Source organism: Eptatretus burgeri, chromosome 5, assembly GCF_056783735.1.
Source record: "Eptatretus burgeri isolate ZD-2024b chromosome 5, Ebu_testis_v1, whole genome shotgun sequence".
Classification (NCBI taxonomy): domain Eukaryota; kingdom Metazoa; phylum Chordata; class Myxini; order Myxiniformes; family Myxinidae; genus Eptatretus; species Eptatretus burgeri.
In genome coordinates this window covers 22,433,016-22,457,458 of record NC_140965.1, presented here as the reverse complement: position 1 = coordinate 22,457,458, position 24,443 = coordinate 22,433,016, and the positions used below count along the sequence as shown (strand labels likewise).

General features: G+C 44.3%; 1 protein-coding gene across 4 annotated transcripts in view; it reads right to left on the bottom strand.

The window, feature by feature from the left end:
• EXD3 (exonuclease 3'-5' domain containing 3) overlaps positions 1 to 24,443 on the bottom strand; it is a 182,462-nt gene that overhangs the window by 113,143 nt on the left and 44,876 nt on the right. For all 4 annotated transcript variants that reach the window (XM_085881039.1, XM_085881040.1, XM_085881041.1 and 1 more), the window contains 2 exons: positions 6,944 to 7,017; positions 1,370 to 1,408 (listed from right to left, as the gene is read on the bottom strand). In XM_085881039.1, the coding sequence (XP_085737165.1) occupies positions 1,370 to 1,408; positions 6,944 to 7,017 (113 nt within the window). The remainder of the gene's footprint in view (positions 1 to 1,369; positions 1,409 to 6,943; positions 7,018 to 24,443) is intronic.

The window sequence follows — 24,443 nt, the reverse complement described above, 5'->3', positions numbered from 1 at the left end:
AACAAAAGGCTAAACGTCCTTGAGTGGCCCAGTCAGAGCCCCGACCTAAATCCACTCAAAAATCTGTGGCATGACTTGAAGATTGCTGTCCATCAACGCTCCCCACGCAACTTGACTGAGCTTGAACAGTTTTGTCAAGAAAGATGGGCAAATATTGCCCAATCAAGGTGTGCAAAGTTGGTAGAGACCTATCCCAACAGATTCACAGCTGTAATTGCTGTCAGAGGTTCTTCCACCAAGTATTAACTCGGTGGGGGGGGGGGGGGTGGACACTTATCCAACCAACACATTCTAGTTTTGTATTTTTAATTAATTTTCTGAAATTTGTAGACATTGTTTTTCACTTGGAGGTTGTGGGTTACGATCTGTAAATAAAGGTGGAAAAAGTCTTATTTAATGCAATTTAATTCCAGGCTGTAACACAACAAAAGGTGAAAATTTTGAAAGGGGGTGTAGACTTTCTATGGAAACTGTATATGCTAATGCTGTCTCGTCTGTCTGTGTCCCACTCTGAAACACTCAAGTGCTCCTCGGGGAGAGAAAAAATTAGTAAGTAAATCTGCTAAAAAATTAATCCAAACCTATAGAAAAATTATAATTTTTTTTCAATTAGGAAGAATTACACCCTGCTGATGTTTTGGCAACAAACTGCTTCCTCGATTGTTTCTGAAAAAACTTTCTTTGCCATTATCAAATGTATAACCTCCCATTTTTTGATCTCTTTCAACCAGCATCAGAATAAAAGGCTTCCTTTTTTTTAATCTTTTTTACAATGTGGTATTTTAACCATGGGCTTCTGCTCGTAAGGATGATTGAAGGAGTGAATGTGTGCCTTTATGGTTTCAGGTAATCAAGAAAAGTTTCTCAGGTACATCACTCAGCCAACTCAACAGGAAATTATTGTTAATAAATCTGGTTTGTTCATGTGGTATATTTTAAACTTAATACAGCAACAACAACGAAAAAAAAAAGATTACATTTTTCCTCTAAATGTATGCTGTCAATTTAATCTCTTGGAGCTGTGCACTGAACTGTCTCAACTTTCCTACCTGCCACACAGGGAAATTATGTTCTCACACATGTTTAGTTTGGAAAAATTGGCAAAGGGTTTATTTCATTTCAATAAAACTCCAATCAAACGGCACAGAGATGGGTGGAAATGAATGAGCAATATGTTAGGCAAACTTTTGAAGGAATTTCCATTGTTTGGGTCACGGCAATTCAGCACGGCCCACGTTGAGCTTGAGATCTCAGAATCATGTACTCTCCACAACTATTTCCATGCATAACACACGAGATTGAGCTCGACGAACTTCTGAAGAAAAACCTATATATGTTGGCAAACGAAAAAGTAGAAGCATGTACTCACAAGGATATGGGCATTCCATGTTGCGTCATCAATGGATTTCTGTTGGAAATAATGTCATTCGAAAATAAGTCAACAATGTATGCAACTTCACAAAGCATACAATGGTTACAGTAACAGGGCAGAGAAAGGCAGATGTTGAAATAACCCAAAGTTCTTCAATCGATCGATGTACAGCCGGACTAAACTGTTTAACCAGCAGGAAGTAGTAGTCCAAACTTGCGTTTAATTAACAGGTAAAGCACAAGCGACACATAGTCCGGCAGATATGGGAATGGATTGTGCCTTTGATGATACAAGCATGAGCTTTGGCACACTGTTAGAGCATGCCCTAAGGAAGATATTTAGCTATAGGGCCATCGCAGAATTGTCCTGTGGCTAAAGTGGCGGCCATTTTCCAAAATGGCCACCACTGGTTGTTATTTTACCAGTAGCTCAGGTTCTAGACTACCTCAGATATTGATTCTGGTGGCTAATCGTACATTTTCAAGGATGAGGAATGCAGTGGTACTATTTACAACATGCTATAACTACTCTAACAACTCCCTAACTACATATATCTAGCTTTCAGGGAAATAAATAGTAAAATTATAAACGCATTTAATATTGGTACATGTTTTGAAACTGTAACATATTCATGAGAGTACAATGCAGTCTTCGCAATGTTTCCTTTATAATATTTGGTAGTATATTTAAATGAGCACACAGTTCATGAGATTATGCTGTATCTTGCAATCAATAGTGCATGTCCCATTGTTGTTTGACATGTTAGTGGTGAGGACAAGTCTACGACAGTCCTTCCATTAGTAACCAGGTAAGGCCTTCCATGGTAATATTACAGGTTTTCAATGAAATGTAATGTTAGTTTCAAGAACACAGTCCACCACAGTGGCAAAGGGCAGTGCACTAAAGTGCTGCCTTGACACATTTGCACTGTCCTCTGCATCCCTTTTTTGCATCCACAGCGTATGAGTTCTCGACAGGCCTGGGTCGCTTCTGGCAGTGTGGTCCAGTGAACTTCCCATCCACCTGTGTCCTTCCACCCCCAGTCACCTGGGGATGGGAGTTCTGGGACTGCAACCATCATCTGCCCCCAGCAGTGACCAGCTTGGTAGGCAGCCCTCTTTGTGTGCTGAATCAGTGCTGCTTGTGTTGGAGGGAGTCCTTCAATGTCTCTACCTTTCTGGGTGAACAGCTGATTGCGTGCCTGATTGACTGATTCCAGGCTGCTAGTGCGGTCATAGAGCAATACCACAAATCACTCCAGAGACTCCATCCAGTTGTCTATGGTGTCTGGGGTGGCAGCCAAGGCACAGAAGGCTCTAGTGATGTCATCAAAGGCCACATGATCAAAGCTCTGGCTTGATGAACTGCATCATTGTCAGCATCGTGCTCACATGCTTTCCCTAATTCAGCACCAACATCCTCATTGCACACGAGCACCACATCACGACCTTGCTTGTGAGCGTCCATGTCCGGGAAGTAACCCAGTCTTCTGTTCTTGAGTTTAGTGGAGTGTACACGCCCCGTCACATGTGTCCCCAGTTGTTCCAGCCTGGTACTGTACAGATTCACCAAGTCTGTTAGCTGGTGCAACCATATTGTCCATGTGCACTTCCTCAATATAGGCAACAAGTCCAGCGAATGCAATTCCATGGTTAACAGTGTCTACATTAGATTCTTGTGCCTTTGTGTCCCTCGCTTTATTGTACAGAGGCAAGACACTGAGCATGGTACTTAGCCTCTTGGGCAATGAGATCTCCAACACTGAGTTTGGACAGGAGGTGATTGTCCTGTATTTTGAGGGCACACTGCCTCACACGAATGTCAGGTTCGAATGTTGATGCATTACGCAAAGCATCTCTTGCTGCAGATTTGCCACAGAAGAAGCATGTCTCTGTTGAATGAGTTTCATGTTCAATGCTCTGACGAGTGAACTTGTGGGTTTCTGGGTCATCATCGTGGTGTGTTTTCCTCTTTTCAGCCCTCTGAAGTTTTGTTTTGTTATACTGCAGTCTGCAGGAGTCATGCCATTTGGCTTTGTGAACACGGAATGCTGCCTCGATGCCCTCACCCTCATCCAGTTGTGACAGTTTTAGTGTTCTTGGCAGGCAACTGATCTTGTCGAATGCTACAAGATGCCCAGCTTTGGTCCTGCATCCTGCCCCATCTGTGCCACGTGCTGAATTATATGGACATGTCAGCATCTCATCTGTGTCTTCCTGACACAGAACACATTTGTTCCAGTCTGTGGTCAGGCACTGTTTAGCTGATGAGCTAGGCTCATCAGGGTCCACTAGCTTGTATAGTTTGGCCATTGTCCCTATGCACTATGCAACTTTAGAACAGTATCTACTAGTTATAATATGAGAACAGTATGTACTAGTTATACAACCACCACTCTACCATAAGCTGAAATCTCCAGGAAAATATTGTTACGGATCTGGAAACCATAAGCATTCAACACACAGATGTCCCAAGAGTCAGTTATTCCGCTAAATACATGTGAGACAGGTCCCTTCCTTTTGTCTAGTGGGAGAATCAAAGGTGTGCATTGCGATGTTCTTTTAGGTAGGTTATTACATCCAACGGACCATCCAACAAACAATCCAATACCATCCAACAAACCATCTAAGACCATCCACAAACAAACCGACAGCACCATTGAACAAGCGCTTCACTCGCCTAACCGGCTACTCGCTGTCCGAGGCAGAATCTCTGGCAGTTCCTTCTCGGCTTCCACAAACTTTGTAACTTCTTTTTGATGAGTATGGGCACGCGTGGAGTGGGGGCGGGGTTTTCCCCGGCATGGCCGAACCCCGCCCAGAAAGGGCGGACCCATGGGAGCCCCGTCCAATCGGGCAGACAGTGACGTCTGTTCCACCAAGCCCCCGCCCCGTTCGGGGAGGTCCATAAAAGTAACGACGCCATCCTCAGTGGAGAGTTATTTGGGGGTTCTGAGAGGGTTCAGTGGAGAGGAGTTCTGTGGAGAGGAGTCTCGAGAGTTCTTGGGGGGGTTGTTCGTCGTCGTGGTTGTTGGGTTGCGCTGGAGTTTGGAGGGTTGCGCTGGAGTTCGGAGGGTTGCGAGGAGTGCTGGTTGCGAGGAGCGTTGCCGTGAGAGAGTCGTGGAGTTCATACAGTGCTTGCAGTAAAAGGCTTGGAGTTCGTGAAGCAACCCTGAGAGCGGAGAGCATTGGGCCCTGATCCCTGCCTCGGACTCCGCTCTACTTGACCCGGGCTCCTTCGCAGACACGGTCTCCACACGTGCGGCCGTGGACCGAGCCGCACGACCATTAACAGGTGCCGCACCACGGAACACCCCGTCCCTACAACGTGCAGGTACCCCACCGAACCGCGACCCCAGCTCGTCTCTCCCTCTCTGGCTGTGGGGATCTATCAATAATTCGTCTGAGTGTGTGGGCCCGTCTTATAAGTAAAACTGTTAAGTGTTTTCCGTCATTGTAAATTCTTGCTTGCATATCCATGATAAGTCTTGCCCTGTGCCTTTTTTATTTGTGAATAGAACAATTGCAGAAATGTTCCCAGTTTGTTTCCTTCCTTTCTTGCATTGGTCCCAGCATGGTTCGGATCTGAGTTTAGCCGGGTCTTTGTTCCCGGTAATCGGTTCATTGTAGCCGGTACGGTCTTGGCAGGCCCACTCGACTGCATCCGAGCCGGTAAGGTCGTTGGCAGCTGGTAGTCGGTAGAGTGATCCGGTTCGGGCAAGACATGCCGAGGGCGTGGAATCCCGGTAGTCGAAATTGCGTAGTTAATTAGGTAAATTGGTTCCAGACAAAAAGACCCTATGTTACGCGGTTGAGATATTGGCGTCCACGGTCGGTTCAGCGACCCGCCGGCTCACGGAGTTATCCGGAGCGACGGCCTACAATTCCGGAGAGTCTGTTGGGAATCGACGTAACTTTCCCCACCTAACAGTCGTTCTCGCCACCGGACCTCCGGCCCGCAACAATATGTTGGCTGCCACCACAGTCACAGTCCAGGTCAAGTGAAAGCATACAGATATATATGCAGATTAGGCATTGTTACTAGGTGTACACAAGTATACAAAAGCTGTACTAACAACATAGATTAATTATCATTGTGACGTTATTTTGATGTTGTGTGAATATGCAGCAAAATATATGAATACACAAAAACATAATTATGAGGTCAGCACACAACTCATGGGCTGATTCTGAAATTCCGGAAAATGTGCATAACTCCGCTAATATTTGATGCTTTTACGATTATTTAATTCCCTGAATGCTAGATATATGTAGTTTGGTAGTTGCTAGCATGTTATAAATAGTACCACTGCATTCCTCATCCTTGGAAATGTACGATGAGCCACCACAATCAATATCCTAGCTGGTCTAGAACCTGAGAAACTGGCAAAATAACAACCGGTGGTGGCCATTTTGGAAAATGGCCGCCATTTTGGCCACAGGACAATTCTGCGATGGCCCTATAGCTAAATATCTTCCTTAGGGCATGATCTAACAGTGTGCCAAAGTTCCTGCTTGTATCATCAAAGGCACAATTCCCCCAAATATTTCACGTATCTGCCGGACTAACACGAAGAAGACCGGCATGATGCTATATGCAAAAAAGCAACTGATGACTGGCTTTTCTTCTCCCCTAACCCTTTTTCACTCCACTTTATCATTTATATATACACCAGCAAAAGTACCTGTCGCTTTGGCGACAAATTTAATGAAAATACAGCATGTTGTTCTTCACAAACATTCTGCTCTATTCACGCTATCACTTGCCTGAAGTCATCTTCCATCTGCTTGCATGTCAGCTAACATCACCTTTTGTCAACCACCCTTGCTGCTTGAATCAGTACATATGGAATGAGCAAAAATCACTTCCACTTTGCTGCGAAGCTCAGTGTTGGATGCTTTGGTTTGAATCTCCGTTTAAAATGAGTGAAATAAAAATTTTGAAAATGTTGAATTATTCTCACTCAGATTTCATAATCACCGTAACGCATAATGTCTAGACGTTTAAACTTTCTTTATACAAGAAGATGATGATTTGTAATGCCGGACACCACCGTGTGGCATGATATGATACACATTTACAGAGAATTGAGGTCTTCCCCACACCTTGAACCCCCTCCCCCAGAAATGCTACCCAGACAGAAACCATACTTGGGGTACCCTTAGGCAGCAAGCAAAAATTGCTTGGATTTGGTTCAGTTGTTTTTGAAGCATAAATAAACAAACAAACAAACAAACAAACAAACAAACACAAATTGAGCTTTATATAGTGTTGTTATGAATCGCAAGAACATTGTGATAATCCCTTACACGACAAACTACTCATAATTGATAGACAGTTCTATATCGGGAAGTTGCCAGAAATTTCCCAAACTCTAACAATCTTTCCACAGAGATTAAGGTCTAACTGAAATATTATAACTGGTCTGCTTTTTACATGACAACTATTTGAACAAACGTCAAACCTCAAAAAAACATTACACATATATAATATACAATAAGTATACAAGTATTAACCCACCTAACCATCACAAAAAGATTGTTTTGACACAGGTTAAATGCATGTACATACTTCTCTGTACTTCTTGAACAGCAGGTATTTAATGGCAGCCAAGCCTCTCTGCTTCTTCAAGTTGGGACAGAAATCTGCAAGTCAGTTATGAATTCGGGTTAAACCAACAAATATCAATATTATTCCTGCTGTCTTATGTCCGTGGCATATTTTGACAGGTTTTACTTATTTACTGTCTCCAATAAAAGCCACTGGTTTGGTGGATATAATGCAATTGGAAAAAAAACATGACTTTCAATTAAAGTACAATTTTCACCCACATGATGAAATCAATCGACAATTAATGAAGTATCTAATCACTTATATAATACCACTAAATCCTAACCAAGTACCAGTACCAAACTTAACCCTTCCCAGGAATTATTGTATTCACCACACTACAACGATATCACCACGGATACTTTTATACTCCTTCTGCATGTGTGGCACTTTCTGATTGCTCGCTTGACAACCATCATAGTATATGATATCAACACATGAGCATTTCATGTTTAGCTCACCTGGAATGTAGCTCCAGGATGGCGTGTCGTCCGTCCGTTAGTCAGTCTGTCCACAAATACTTGCAACTTCTTCTCTCAAACTACGCATTCAGTTTTGATGAAACTTTACCAAAACGTTCATCACCGTGCCGTACGTACCAAAGTTTGTTCATAGCATTAAAAATGAAAATTTTAAAAACGTCGTGGTCTAAGGGGGTCTCGGGGGGGGGGGGAAGGTAACCCTCAAAATATGTATTTGCTTTCTTCTACAAAACCACACACACAATTTCTATGAAACTTGACCACAACCTTCATCACCCAGGATGTACCAAAGTTTGTTCATGACATTAGAAAAGTTGGGGTCTAATCGGGTGGAAGGAGGGGTTGCCCCCCAAAATATGTATTTGCTTTCTTCTCAAAAACTACACACACAATGCGGATGAAACTTGACTACAACCTTCATCACCCGTGATGTACTAAAGATTGTTCACACCATTAAAACAATTGTGGTCTAAGGGGTGAACTTGGGTGGGGTGGGGGGGGGGGTTGCCCCCAAAAGAGATATTTGCTTTGTTCTCAGAAACTACATGCACAATTCTGATGAAAGCCAGAAGTTTGGAATTCCATCCAGAACAGGGATTTTTGAGTTTGGCATTTTTTTATCATTTATTTTTTTAATTTTTCAAATATCATTGGGGGCATTTCCAATTTCCTTTAGGTGTTGCTTTTTATTTTCCCAAGCTTCAGATGCACATGATACATTTACCTCCGTCACATAAGGTGGATGGAGGTTATGTATTCACCCATGTTTGTCTGTTTGTTTGTTTGTGAGGAGGATATGTCAAAAAGTTATGGACAGATTCAAAAAGTTATGGACTGTACACCAGAAACTTGGTGTGCAGGATGGTAGTGTGACAAGGATGAATTGCTTCAATTTTGGTGAAGATCCAAATCTGGATCCATATACGAGAGTTTTTACGTGATTCTTCACCATTGAATTGTAGGGCTAAAAACAAGATATAACATGATATCTCAAAACATTGTGGACTAGTTATGACAAAAATAGGTGGTGATGAGAACAAGCCGATATTTGATTTTGGCTCAGGTCCGTATCCAGATCCGACCTATCAGTGGGATACAAAACATAAACTGTTCAGCCAATGGAGGTATGCGCTCTCCCGAGTGCCATTCTAGTTCCTTTTGTTCTCAAATTTGAATTCGTTTGAGTCATTTGCAAATGAAGCTCTGTGCCAACGTTGATGATTCTAGTTGCCCTCGTTGTTCAGTTATTCTGCTGAAAAATAATACAGACTTGATCATTGCAATATTCACACACTCGTCTTACCCGCTAAGTGTGATTAATAATCATTAGACAAGTTTACTTTTTCTTTATACAAACCGTTACGATCGTATTTTTCACGACGTATGGTAATGGAAATAATTGTGGAAACGGAGAAAGAAGTGGGTATGAAATGCAAATAACACATGACGGAACCCTATCTCGTGTGTGAACATAGGGGCAATACCCGTGAATGCTCACCTGGTCGTGGCTGGATAAGATAACCATGGAAGCACAAGTAGGCATGGATGACCCACAAAATATCTAACGGCGAAGAAAGTTAATACCTATGGATTTTTTTTTTCATGCCGTGAAAAAACTTTGGTACATCACGGGCGATAAAGGTTGTGGTCAAATTCCACATAAATTGTGTGTGTGTGGTTTCGGAGAAGAAAGAAAATACATATTTTGGGGGACAACCCCCCCCCCCCTTTACATCCCTCAGACCCTGATTTTTCGAATGTAATGAACAAACTTTGGTCCATAACCGGTGATGAAGGTTGCAGTCATTTCATCGGAATTGTGTGTGTAGTTTCTGAGAAGAAAGCAAATACCTATTTTGGGGGGCAACCCCCCCCCCACCGTAAACTGCCTGAAAGCTCGATTTTTTCTTAATGTCCTGAACAAACTTTGGTAAATTGTGGGTGATGAAGGTTGTGTATGCCTCGTGTTGGCTTAATGGTTAGGGTGGTGGGCTTTGGATCCTCGGATCCTGAGTTCAAATCCCACTCTGCTGTTGAATTAATACCAGGTGGGGTTGACTCTGCCTGACATCTTTCCGAGGTCAGCAAAATGAACGCCAGTTTGCTGGTATCCTGTGTTGGAGTGGCGACCCATCCAGGATTGTGTCCAATAGCCAAGGAGACTGCTTAGGCAGCACTAACGCTCTGCACAGAGTATGGTCCCAATGGATGGATGGATGGAAGGTTGTGTTGAAGTTTCATCAGAATTGTGTATGTAGTTTCTAAGAACAAAGCAAATACCTTTTGGGGGGCAACCCCCACACCCCAGTTGACCCCCTAAGACCACAATTATTTTAATAGTGTGAACAATCTTTGGTACATCACGGGTGATGAAGGTTGTAGTCAAGTTTCATCGGAATTGTGTGTGTAGTTTTTGAGAAGAAAGCAAATACATATTTTGGGGGGAAACCCTCCCTTACACCCGATTAGACCCCAACTTTTCGAATGTCCTGAACAAAATTTGGTAAATTATGGGTGAAGGTTGTGTATGCCTGGTGTTGGCTTAATGGTTAGGGTGGTGGACTTTGGATCCTAGGATCCTGAGTTCAAATCCCACTCTGCTGTTGAATTAATACCAGGTGGGGTTGACTCTGCCTGCCATCTTTCCGAGGTCAGCAAAATGAACGCCAGTTTGCTGGTGTCCTGTGTCGGAGTGGCGACCCATCCAGGATTGTGTCCAATAGCCAAAGTGACTGCTTAGAAAGCACCAACACTCTGCACAGAGTATGGTCCCAATGGATGAATGGATGGAAGGTTGGGTTGAGGTAAAGGAGGTAATCCAAAAGGAATGAACTTATCCAAGAGGTAAAGGTATTGGACATATCTCATCCCAAAATTTGAGAAACCCAACTACTTCACAAATACTGACCAATAACTTCTCTATCAACAAAATACAAACTTCTAATAGGGATAACCACAGAAATGATGGACCACTACCGAACACAAAAGGACCCCGAGAGGCAGAATGGAGGGGATGTAAGAGAGGATGCTATGGAATAATAAACCACCAACTACGAAACAAGGCCATACTCAATAACTAAAATGAGAAGAATTAAATTGTCCAGAGTTTGACTAGATTTTTTAAAATAAAACCTTTTGATAGTGTCCACATTCATGAATAATAAAATTCATGCAGGTGTACAAGATCAATCCCCAAATAATCAAACTGAAAAAGCAATGGAACACAAGAAAACCACATTGATATTACATCACTTGGAAGAAAAGATCGAAATACCAGGGGTGAAGATGCATCGTGGGATCTTACAAGGGAACAGCCTTTCTCCCCTCTTGTTTTGCCTGGCTCTGGACCCACTGAGCAACCTCAATGATGAGCAAGGACATGTATGCACCCAATAACATCGCCCAAAGAGACAGGGAAGGTGACATCTACTATTAAACTCTTTGGACCAAACGACGAAAAATTGGCAGAACAACTCTGGATAAGTTCATCAGGCATCATGGGCTGAATGGCCTCCATCTGCATCTAATTTCCTTGGGTGTAAATGAAATGAGTGAGATGGTACTTTGGCGACATTCAAATGGAATTTGGCATGGATATGTGTTCTAAGTGCACATTCGCATGAGGGAAAGCAACAAAACGGACAACATAAAAATTGACCAATGCAACAATACAAGGACTAGAAAATGAAGAATCATACAAATACCTCGGAGTACAAGAGGTTCCACCAAATATGTCACAAAAAATGGGCAAATAATTACCAAAGAGTACCAGGTAGAACGAGGCTGATCCTGAAAACAAACCTCTCCCAAAGAAACAAAATCAAAGTCATTAACCAACTCGTAATACCAGTATTCCAACACAGCTGCGCAATAATAAACAGGCCACAAGCGGAAATCAATAAACTAGATATCTAAAACAAGGAAACTCGTCACCATCCACAAAGTGTTCTTCAAAAATCAGTGCATTCAGAGAATGTACCTGCCGAGACGAAGAGGAAGTAGCAGCCTGATGGAACTCAACAAAGTGCAAAGAGTGACATCTGTATGGTTGGCTGAGAACGTGAAAAGTTCAACAAACTACCGAATCCATTTTGAATACAAACAAGAAGACAGCAAGCTAGAGAAGGTATCCCTAACCCACCTTTCATATAATTTCAAAAGATAGGTGTGAATCGAGGAGGTCACAAATGAAACCTCAACAGCAACGAATACAGCCGCAACAATCGCAAAAAAAAAACAGATTAAAAAAATATATAAAGCGAAATACCGTATCAATAGATATACACTGACAACTGGGAAAACGATAAAAGAGTAGGAAGGCAGAAAAAGAGTTTGACAGATTGGCCATAGACAGAAGGCTCATTGGAATGACTAAGAAGAGGTCAGCTTAACTGGGATGGAGAACAAATTATTATAAATGCCCAAAACCAAGGACACTACACAAATGGCTTTCAGAAAATGGCAGGACTGAGTCAATAGGACAAGTATATATTCTGCAAGGTGGAAACAGAAAACACGAGCAACCACCTATTGGGATGTCAAAAAAAAAACTTGATGTGAGAACAACTGAATACACAAATCGACAAAAAAAAATAAATGAACGTGTTTCTAGCTTACAACTGCCATATAAAGACGTGTTCCCAGCGGTTTTGGGAATTGGTATATAAAAATGCTGCTCATAAAAGGGGAATCCAACAGTGTTTTCGAGTCCTTTTTGAGTCGATGTCCATGTCAGCAGTAACAGTATCAGTATCAGTATTAGTATTAGTAGTCGTTTGTTCATGTTGGCAGTAGTAGGTGAGTGTGAGGGGGAGGGTGTGGGTTATGATGGATCCTCCTTGCGTCCGCGTGTCCACGGGTAGGAGACATCTTTTCACCATTGTTCGAAGTTCTTCGCGGCTAATTTTTTATCGGGCTTTTTCAACAATGAGCTATAGCTTGTTATTACGATTTAGGTCTATTCATAACAGGTTGGACAAATGCACAATGAACTAATAATGTGCATAGAGCGCTTTGATTACTTATAGATACGATATAACAACGAATAATTATCGTGAAGCCAGCGTTCACAAACTATGCCCAACGATAGCCTAACTTATCCATATCGTGCGGCAGTTTATCTTTGCCGGTGACGTAGGGTTTGCTATTCATAGGCTGCCACTCAACGATTTAAATGGCTGCATCTCCACTATTGAAAGTAGATGCTTGCGCTCAACAATTGGATTTTTTTTTACACTCAACGACTTTTAAACGGTACCACTCAGCTATTTTCATTGTTTACAATGAACGATTTAAATTGCTGTCACTCGCCTTTGTTTTTTGACGCTGGCGCTCGGAAATTTTAATCGTTTCTATTGAACGTGCTAAATCGCTCAAACCCCACTATTGAAAGTAGACGCTTGCGCTCAACAATTCGATTTTTTTTACACTCAACGACTTTTAAACGGTACCACTCAGCTATTTTCATTGTTTACAATGAACGATTTAAATTGCTGTCACTCGCCTTTGTTTTTTGACGCTAGGGTTTTGAAATTTGAAGCGTTTCTTCTGAACGTGTTAAAACGCTCAAACTCGACTATTTTAAATAGACGCTGCCGATGAACAATTTGAATCATAGCCAAGCTAGACATCGAAGTGTGAACATCCTCGTCATGCCGAAGAAAAGTTTGAAGAATGCTGCAAATAAGTGTCCTGGCCGTGGCCGTAGACGCTGACGCAAGGACGATCCATTATACCGACGTCTTTCAGCCTATGAGCAACTTAAAAGTAACGTCTGTCGATGTGTGGCAACGATCGCGCAACGTGCCAACAACACGTTAATCATAGGTTAGAAATAAGTTTCGGGTACGCTAAACATTACCTCGGCGTGTCTCAACTTATGATTAACTTACAAGTAGCTTGTGTTGACGTCTGTCAACGATCGCAGACCGTGCATACAACTTGTGGCCAGCGTAGCGGAACGTGTGAGTCATACGCCGGCATACGTCGTGAAATTTCAAGCATGAAAAAATTTGAGGACAACCAAAAAGTACAACGTTTAAAGTCAGCGTACAGCGACGTATGGCAGTTTTTCAGCGTGCTCTCAATGTTATCAAAACTTACCCATAACGTATTCAACGTGTGCCAGCGTTTTAGAAAAAAAAAATCAAAAATCGGCATACGTTGGCTAAAACGTCAAGGTGTGACCGGGCCTTTAACAACGCAGAAATCAAGAAAATGACTAAATCCAAGACCTCAAAAGTGAAATGAAAAGATCTTGGAAGCTGAAGAGCACTGAAATTATGCCAGTGATAATTAGACCTCCTCAGACCCTGAATTTTTTAATGCTGTGAACAAACTTGGGTGATGAAGGTTGTGGTCAAGTTTCATTGAAATTATGTGTGTAGTTCAGAGACGAGAGCAAATAGCTATTTTGGGGGGGGTCAGAAACCACCCTCCCCCCTGCCCCAAACTCCCGCAATGAGCGCAGATTTTATGCATCAATATACTTTGGTACATCACAGTTGAAGAATGTTGTCGTCAATATTCATCGAAATTGTGTCTGTAGTTTCGGAGAAGGGAACAAATACCTATTTTGTCGGGTCAACTTCGCCCCCCCCCCTGACCCCTCACTGTAAGCCCCATTAATGAATGCATATTTTGATGCGGTCGATATACTTTGGTACAACACACATGCACACATGATGAAGGTTGTGGTCAAGTTTCATCAAAATTGAGCGTGTGGTTTTGGAGAAGGGAGCAAATACCTACTTTGGGGGAGGGGGTCAAAAAAAACCCGTAGACCTCCTTAATGAACGCAGATTTTAAGTGGTCGATATAGTTTCGTACATCGCGGGCGAAGAATGTTGTGGTCAAGTTTCATTAAAATTGTGTGTGTAGTTTCGGAGGAGAGAACAAATACCTATTTTGGGGGGGGGGTCAAAAACCACCCTCCCCCCTGCCCCAGACTCCCGCAATGAGCGCAGATTTTATGCATCAATATACTTTGGTACATCACAGTTGAAGAATGTTGTCGTCAATATTCATCGAAATTGTGTCTGTAGTTTCGAAGAAGGGAACAAATACCTATTTTGGCGGGTCAACTTCGCCCCCCCCCCCGACCGCTCACTGTAAGCCCCATTAATGAATGCATATTTTGATGCGGTCGATATACTTTGGTACAACACACATGCACACATGATGAAGGTTGTAGTCAAGTTTCATCAAAATTGAGCGTGTAGTTTTGGAGAAGGGAGCAAATACCTACTTTGGGGGGGGGGGGTCAAAAAAAACCCGTAGACCCCTTTAATGAGCACAGATATTGATTTGGCTGATACGCTTTGGTGCATCACAGGTGATGAATGTTGTGGTCAAGTTTCATTTAAATTGTGTGTGTAGTTTTGGAGGAGACAGGAAATACATATTTTGGGGGGCCAAACCTCCACCCCCCCCACACCTACCCCCGGTAGACCCCTTGAATGAGCGCAGATTTTGATGCCGTCGATATATATTTGGTGCATCACGGGTGATGAATGTTGTGGTCAAGTTTCATTGAAATTGTGTGTTGAGCTTCGGAGAAGAGAGCAAATGCCTATTTTGAGGGAGTTCAATCCCCCGCCTCCCCTTAATGAGTGCTGATTTTGATACGGTCGATACACTTTGGTACATTCCGGATGATGAAAGTTGTGGTGAAGTTTCATCAATGTTGTGTGTGTAGTTTTGGAGATGAGAGCAAATACCTATTAATTTTTTTTTTTGGGGGGGGGGATCAAACACCCCCATAAATCCCCTTAATGAGTGTAGATTTTGATGCAGTCAATATACCTTCGTTAGGCATCAGATATGAAGCTTGTGGCCAAGTTTCATCAAAATTGTATTTGGTTCAAGCGATGATAACTGAAGTGTTTATGGATTGACTGACTGACTCATTCACTCACTCACCTATGGACACTGCTCGATCGCATAAGCTCACCGAACTAAAGTCTAGGTGAGATAAAAACCATCCCCGGGAATATTACTATTTATGAAGTGCAGGTGGAAGCTGTTTGGTGCTTGATGACGATCCTGAAAAAAGTCCTTGAAACAAAACTTTGAGAACAAGAAAACTTCACAAATTGGTACATGAGTCATAATCCCTTACTGAGATGGAGGTGGATATATCGAGACCTGGGAAGACTACGTTCCACCTTTTGAAGCCCACATATAGAAATAACAACCGATGACTGACTGACTGACTGACTGACTGACAAACACACACACACACACACACACACACACACACACACACACACACACACACACACACACACACACACACACACACACACACACACACACACACACTTTAAAATTACTTTTTTCTGGAGTTCAGTGCAAAATGGACTTTCATTATATTTGTGTACAATTTTGAATATACTGGCCGTTTTGAAAAGCAGTTCGGTTGAGCCACTTCCATACTACCCAACTAAAGAAGAGAATAAATAGGGAAGGAAAGTGGGGGATTGAGAATAATAAATGGAGAAAAAAAAGAAATGAAAAAAGAAGAGATGAGACGTCATGAGAATCTATATAATAGGATCCAATGTCTGTGTCCAGCATCGCTGATCGCACAAAGTTGAAAATGGTACCATATTAATCACAGGGCTGGAAGGAAGGATGGCACACATGCTTAGCTGTCTAACCAGGGTTTTAATCCCGGCCCGGCTATGAACTGTCATTCCAGTGTTTCATGCGCAATGATTCATCAATGTGTGTGTCGTCCCTTGGATTAACGTTAAACAAGTGTCACATATGCCTGGTGTTGGCTTAATGGTTAGGGTGGTGGGCTTAGGATCCGAGTATCCTGAGTTCAAATCCCACTCGGCTGTTGAATTAATACCAGGTGGGGTTGACTCTGCCTGTCATCCTTCCGAGGTCGGCAAAATGAGTGCCAGCATGCTGGTATCCTGTGTCGGAGTGGCGACCCGTCCAGGATTGTGCCCAATAGCCAAGGAGACTGCTTAGGCAGCACCAACGCTCTGCACAGAGTATGGTCCCAGTGGATGGATGGAAGTGTCACATCTACTGGCATTAGTTGGTGGAGGTCAAAGATCCCATGGTGTCCTTTGCAAAGAGTAGGCGAGCTATCGCCGGCACCCTGAACAAATTCCAAGTTCAGTGTGTCAGTCAGTGTGTGTGTCCCCTCCAAAACTCCATAATCGACCACATCAAAAAAAAAAGCTTCAAACTTTGCATGCACACCAACAGAACTCCATGAGAGTGCACGAATTAAAATTGGATGTTTCGATTAATTTAAACACCCCTTCTGAAGATAATTCACAGCCTTATTTAATTAACCTCTATCAAGGTGTCATCCTTGGTCAGCCCCTGAGTCAGCCTTCTGGCAGCTTGCTGGGGTCTTAATTCGCCATTTTTTTTCAGCCTGCTCAACAATTCCTTGATATTGAACAGGTCGCAACAGTTTCTCAACGATGAAGTGCTCAAATTCGTTTGTTTTTTTTTCCACTTTCCTCACTCATATCATCGAATGTATTATCATCGTAACTACAAATTGCTGGATACATGGCAATTCTTATAAACACCTGGAGACGCCAGTGCTTATGGCTTTCTTTCATTTTTGCAAATGCGATAACCTCTCGAATCTCTTCACATGAGTCGAATTTCAAAATTATAACTTCTTCATCGATCTCAGCAGCAATTCCAACTGCTGAAAAAGTGTTCATGTGTCTAATTCAGATGTTTTTTGACACTCTGGTCATCTCCTAGTGATGTTCCTGAGAACCAATCACGAATCGCTTGCCAAACCATAAAAGTAACTTGAAAAATAAACACCATCCGGAGACATCTGGAATATAATAAAACAAAATCCAAATTGGTCAAAGGAACATTTGGTTCAAAGGAACCAAATTGGTCAAAGGAACACAGCATTCAAAACTGCTACTGAGGTCAATCCCACAGTTTAAATTTTGAAATTTGGCTCACCTGAAGAGATTCTAGAGGTTATCTCATTTCAGCTGTAATGCTTATAAACATCCAGAGTTGCAATCACACATTATTTGATACTCTGGATGGTGGTCATCTCCAGATGGTAGTTAACTCTGGATGGTGTTTATCTCCGGACGGTGATTGTCTCTACACGTGTTCGGGCAATGTTAATGTGCGGGCGGTGTTTGTCTCCGGATGGTGTTTATTTCCGGATGTGTCCGAGCGGTGTTTAGCTCTGAACGTGTTTGTCTCCAGGCAGCGTTTATAGTATGACCGGTAGAAAATGGATTTCAGACATTATTGTGGTTCTATCTTCATTGTTATTCTATGCAGAATCATTTTGATGAGACATAAACAATTGTAATTAACGCTCCACCACACATCTGCCTTCCCTTCCCCTCACCTCACCTCAAGCTGCCTTTTTCTCCTCTCTCCTCCACCTCTCCACCTCCTCATTCTTCTCTCTCTCTCTCTCTCTCTCTCTCTCTCTCTCTCTCTCTCTCTCTCTTCTCTCTCTCTCTCTCTCTCTCTCTCTCTCTCTCTCTCTCTCTCTCTCTCTCTCTCTCTCTCTCTCTCTCTCTCTCTCTCTCTCTCTCTCTCTCTCTCTTCTCTCTCTCTCTCTCTCTCTCTCTCTCTCTCTCTCTCTCCCCCCCCCCCAAACCCCTCCATCTCTTCCCCTCTTTTTCTTCCCCCTTAGTATTCCCGTCAGCTAAGAGACGGGTGGTATTGCTCGTGTGTGTGTGTGTGTGTGTGTGTGTGTGTGTGTGTGTGTGTGTGTGTGTGTGTGTGTGTGTGTGTGTGTGTGTGTGTGTGTGTGTGTGTGTGTGTAACCAGGACCTCAACATTTGCAGGGGATACATTCCAGGAAAACCCAGCGAATGTTGAAACCGCAAATGTGGGGGGCATTGGTTCAATGGAAAATGGGGTGATAGGTTCCAGGGATTTCACGACGTGCGAAAAATCCATGAATGTCGGGGATGGATGCCAAGTGCATATAAATAAATAAATGAAGGTTTCTGTTGGTCATGGAGATGGGAAAGTACATATAAATAATAAATCATGGTTCACGAAAGCATAGGTATACATATGTGTGTATATATATATATATATATATATATATATATATATATATATATATATATATATATATATATATATATATATATATATATATATATATATATATATATATATATATATATATATATATATATATATATATATATATATATATATATATATATATATATACACACACACACATACACACACACATATATTGTTGCGGGGCTGGACGTCGGCCGCGAGCACGACCGCGAGATGGTGCTGCAGCGTCGGCTCGACCGATCGCCTGGAATTTAGGTCGTCACTCCGGAGAAGCCCAGAGCCGACGGGTCCTGACTGGACCGAAGATCACCAACAGGTCACCCGCGTGGAATAGGGTGAATAGCCAAATTTCTTTATACCTAAGTATCCACGCGGGGAAATTCACCCTCGGCGGAACTCGTACGAAACGAGTCGCTTAGCACGCTCGTTCCGTGTGCGATTCCGAGCGGTTTAATCGCCAAGAACCGTCGGTCTCATTGTCCCATTACAACGGCAATGGTCAGCTAATTCCCAACACACAGCACGCTCAGCCAATGAAGGAATGGACACGAACGAGCAGATACAATGAACAAATGGGGTATATTACAACAGGGAAATGAGGGGGGGGCACGCAAGAGGCAGAACTAAACCGAATACTAATAATGCACGTATATACAAGCAAAAACACTTAAACAGTTTAATACTTAACGGGCGGGCCCACGGACACACACACACACCCCCAAAGAAGTGGTGGCTAAAGACTTTATTTAGGCCTTCAGCTCGGAGGACGGTCGAGCTGAAGACCAGGATCTATTTTGGACCTGTTCGCCTGGTGCGGTCTTCAAGAGGCTCGATCCGCGGAGGAGGAGGAGGACGAGGACAAGGACGAGGTCGACGACCCCAATGGCGACCACCACGACAAGAAGTCCCCCCTCCAAGACCAGCCAAGACGAGATGTGTTGTCCCACGAGATGCGATGTACCTCGAGATGTGATGTACCACGAGATGTGATGTACCTCCTCAAGATGAGTGCCCGCGTACTTATTCACCCTGTTTCGGGGGGGGGGGGACGTCTCCGCCCTCCCCATTCTCGATCTCAGGTCGTGAGGTCCCTGATTGGCCGAGGAGCCTACCCCTCTCATTCTGGGCGGAGTCCCGATCTGAGGTGGTGAAATCCCTGATTGGCCAAGGAGGCCCACCCCTCGCATTAGGGGTGGAGTCTCGAGCAAGTTCCCGCCCACGTTTGTGGTTGAACGGACAAAGGACAATGGCGCCGGTCAGAGGGAGGGGAAGGTGTATAAATAAAAGAAAAACCCTATCAAAGTAACTCACAGCGCATTTACATCTATATACCCATTAGACAAGAGAAGGGAAGCCATCCACAAAACACACACTTACCGATACAACCAATCTGTAGGACCTGAATGCCGTGTGCTCATGGTTTCCAGATTCGCAACATTATATTGTTACGAATCTGGAAACCATGCACACTCAACATTCAGGTCCCAAAGTTAGTGATGCCGGTAAGTACGTGTGTAGTCAGGACCCCGTCCTTTTGTTTCGCGGGAGGATTAAATGTGTGCGTTGTGGCGTCTTTAGGCCTAGGTCACATTTGCTCTACGGCGAGGATACGGCGGCCGTACGCCCTCTGAATTGACAGAAACGTGCGACGGCCGCAGAGAAGCCGAGGTGGCCTCAGGGAGGCCCTACGCCGTTTGGCTATATTTTACAGGCCGTAGGGGCGCCGTGGAATTATAGCGTGGAGTTATAACTTTTTTTCGTTTCTACATTCGCCGTAGCAATTAGACAAGCCAAGCTATGACGTAGATGTATTCCACGTCGACCGTACGTAGGGCGTACAGTGGGCTTGCGTTATTCGTGCGGCTGCCGTAAGCTCTTCTCAATGAAAAATGAATTTTCCCAACCCCCAAAAAATTACGGCGGCTGCACTATTTCCACGTTCGCCGTACGGTGGCCTTGCGGTCTGTGTGACTACCTGCGGGCAAGGCAGGGTTGACGCACGGTTCCCCTACGCTCGCCGTACACCTACGTACGGCCTCCGTGGCAGTCTGCGTCGACCGTGCATCCACCGTGCGCTACCGCTCGAGATCGGAGTATGGGTGTTTGCCTATACCGTGGTGCCCCCAGAATCCCAATTTAATCGTTCCAGGAGGCTTTTCGGATTCCAAAAATATTTTCCCAATAAGAAATAATGGAGTGAATTAATCCGTTCGTGGACCCAAAGAAAACCCACTTTCAAGACACTTTAAACTGAAATTCCCCATGTTTAAGGTAAAATAAGATGAGTAAATGACCTTAGGTGGCGGTGTATTGTATGTAAACTGGTACAATCACCACATCCAAAGGTCCACACAGGCTCGAGCTCCGGCCTGGGTTCCGATCGCTCGCGCACTCTGCGAGAGCATTGCCCCCAGGGCAGCTCATCAAACATGATGCCCGCAGAACCACAATCACTTTCATCAAACGCATCGGGCTGACGTAATCATGGATATTCCAAATTACAACTAGTTTTGCTGTGAAATTCAATCCTTGTCCGACACACCACGTGTTCGGATTGCTTTTTTTGTTATTAATTAAAACACAAGATGATTAAAAAAACAAACATCACAAATGAAGGTGAAAACACGAGGTAAGGCCTGTCACATTTGGCTCGGCGGCTGGAGGGTCCACAAAATGTACGGCCACTAGCAATTATAAACCGGCCGCAGTATTACCACGGTCACACAATGTAGCAGTCACATGTTTTTATTTTTCGGGGAGCCGCACGGCGTATTTATAAATTGTGGAGACCGAAAATGTGGGGGTCCCATACGGTCTTTGATTTGATGTCGCGCGGTGACATTAGGGCATTCCTGCGGCGACCATAGAATTTTCAAGGCAGATGCAAGATGTCCGCAAGGCGACCGCAGGGGGGCCGCAGTGGTGCCCTAAGCCGAACGTGTGGCCAGACGGACGGTAACGAATGGGTTAATTTTTTTTTTTTATACCAGTTCTTTTGTTTCGGCTTGTCGAATTTCTACGACGAACGTAGAAATGAAAAAAGTTATAACTCTGCGTTATAATTCCATGGCGACCTTACAACCTGTAAAATATAGCCATACGGCGTAGGGCCACCCTGAGGCCACCTCAGTTTCTCTGCGGCCGCCGCACGTTTCTGTTAATCCAGAGGGCGTACGGCCGCCATATCCTCGCCATAGAGCAAATGTGACTGAGGCCTAAAGTATCGATCGACACACGAGAGATGCTTTCACGAGGACTTCCACCGATGAACTGAATGAACAAAGCGCGAAGATGCGGCGCGAACAGGTGGGGGAGACACGTGAACAAACATGAACGCGACGTTGTGTTCGGTTTTTTAAAATGTATTAGGTTTTTAGGGCAAAATTTTCTCGAAAAAATTGTTCGGATTCCAATTTCTTCAAACAATGGGGCGTTCCGATTCTGGGGGCACCACAGTATATTATCATTATAGTATATTCAGTTATATACACTGGTATATTTTTATTTCAGTCAAAAAAAAGAACTGGTATATATACCCACTCATCACCGTCCGTCTGGCCGCACGTTCGCCTTAGGGTCCCCCTGCGGTCGCGTTGCGGGCACCTTGCGTCTGCCTTGAAAATTCTATGGCCGCCGCAGCGACGCCCTAAGGTCACCCTGCGACATCAAATCAAAGACCGTACGGCACCCCCACGTTTTCGGTCTCCACAATTTAAAAATACGCCATGCGGCTACCCGAAAAAGATAAACATATGTGACTGCTACATTGTGTGACCGTGGAAATACTGCGGCCGCAGATTTTGGAGACCCCACGGCCGCCGTGGCAAATGTGACCTAGGCCTTAGTTAGGTTTTACATCCAAAGAGCCATCCCAAACCTCCCCATCACGCTCCATCACCACCCGCTGGCTGCTCGTACCTTGACTTGCCGAGAGGGGGGCCTCACGGTTCCGGTCCTCGAGCCCCACAAACGATAGTTTTTGTACGGTGGGCCTTTCAGGGCAGACCCTCTTGCTCTGCGTGAGCGAGGCCACGTGGCCACGTGGAGAATATGGGGTCTCCGAACAGGGGCCACGGCTCCGCCCCGGTAGGGTGAGGCCGTAGGCCAATGAGGGACGGACAGCGAGATGATTCTCGCTAAGGCCCCTCCCCGTGTGGGAGGAGATATATATCCCCGAGCAGACTGGGTTGGCGTTGTCGTTGGCGCTGGGAGATCTGGAGTACTTGAGTGGTTACAAGTTGGTTGACGGTTGCACTGGAGAGTGAGTGAACCAGCCTGTTCGTGGAGCCTTGGTGGGTCCCGTCCGCGACCCTGATCTCCGCCCCAGAGCTCCGATTGCTCCACGCGGCTGCCGCCATGAGCCACGAGTACAACACGTGCGGCTGGGAACTTTGACGACCCACAGGAGCCCATCCGAACTCTGAACCCCAGCTCATCTCTCTGATTGGCTGTTGGGTCCAATAAAAACTCCGGGGTTTCTTTTCTTTCTGTGTGTGTGACTGCGTGTGGGCCTGTCTATAAGTAGAATTGAGTATATGCTTTGAATCATTGTAAATTCCTGCTCTGCATATTCGCTTCAAGTCTTGCCTCCTTGTCTTTTATTGTAAATAAATTATTAGAAATGTTCCCAGCTCGTTTCCATCCTTTCTTTATTTGGTCCAGCATGGTCCGGGTCTGAGTTCAGACAGGTTTCATCCCCGATAATCTGTTAATCCTAGCCAGCACGGCTTTGGCAGTTTCCGCTCGGCTGCAACCGAACCGGAGTTGGTAGTCGGTAATTGCAACTCCACCGCAGTCGGTTGAGTGACCCGGTTCAAGAAAGACGTGCCGAGGGCGTGAATCCCCGGGAGCCAAGACTACGTGGTTATTTAGGTATACAGTCAACCCCCGCTTCATCGCGATTCACCTATCGCGCCCCCGGTTCATCGCGGGTTTTCCCTTGGAACGTAACTAATTTTTTCTGCGGATTCCCCCGGTACATCGCGGTAATAATATATAAAATATAAATGATTTAAGCAATAAATTATAACGCTTGGTGCTCGACCAGTCACACAACGCACGAGACAAAGTTTCGCTTGTGAACTTCGAATATTTTCTACGTTTTTTTCTCCAAGCCCCACAATACGGCCCAAACGCCCTGCACCTTCTAAGGCTTTTGGCAAGGAACCGAAGCGCCAGAGGAAGGTCCTGGGACACTCCAGGAGAAGGTTAAGGTAAAGGTGCTCGATATATGCTTCAGGAAGGAAAAAGGTTTGCCGCCGTTGGATGAGCACTGCTCATACACAGCAACTCAAAACCGACCAGACCAGACTAGTCAATCTCCGGCACCTCAAACCCAATCACTGCCAAACCGACCAGACCAGACTCTTCGATCTCTGGCACCTCAAACCCAATCACTGCCAAACCGACCAGACCAGACGAGTCGATCTCCGGCACCTCAAACCCAATCACTCCCAAACCAACCAGACCAGACGAGTCGATTTTTTGGGGAGGCGTCCATTCATCGCAGATTTTCACTTAGCGCGGGGAGGTTTGGAACGCAACCCCCGCGAGAAACGGGGGATTACTGTATTGGGATCCAGACAATTAACCCTACGCCATGCGGTCGAGATATTGGCGTTTCACGGTCAATTAATCGACCCACCAGCTTCGGAGTTATCCGGAGCGACGGACTATAATTCTGGGGAGACCGGTGGGAGACGGCGTAAACTTCTCCACCTCGTGGTCGTTCTCGCCACCGACCCCCGGCCCACAACAATATATATATATATATATATATATATATATATATATATATATATATATATATATATATATATATATATATTGTTGCGGAAATGGCCCTTAGTGTGTTATTAAATATAGGATTAGCCCAGATCCCCCATTAAATGCATGTTTAGCCAGGTTGT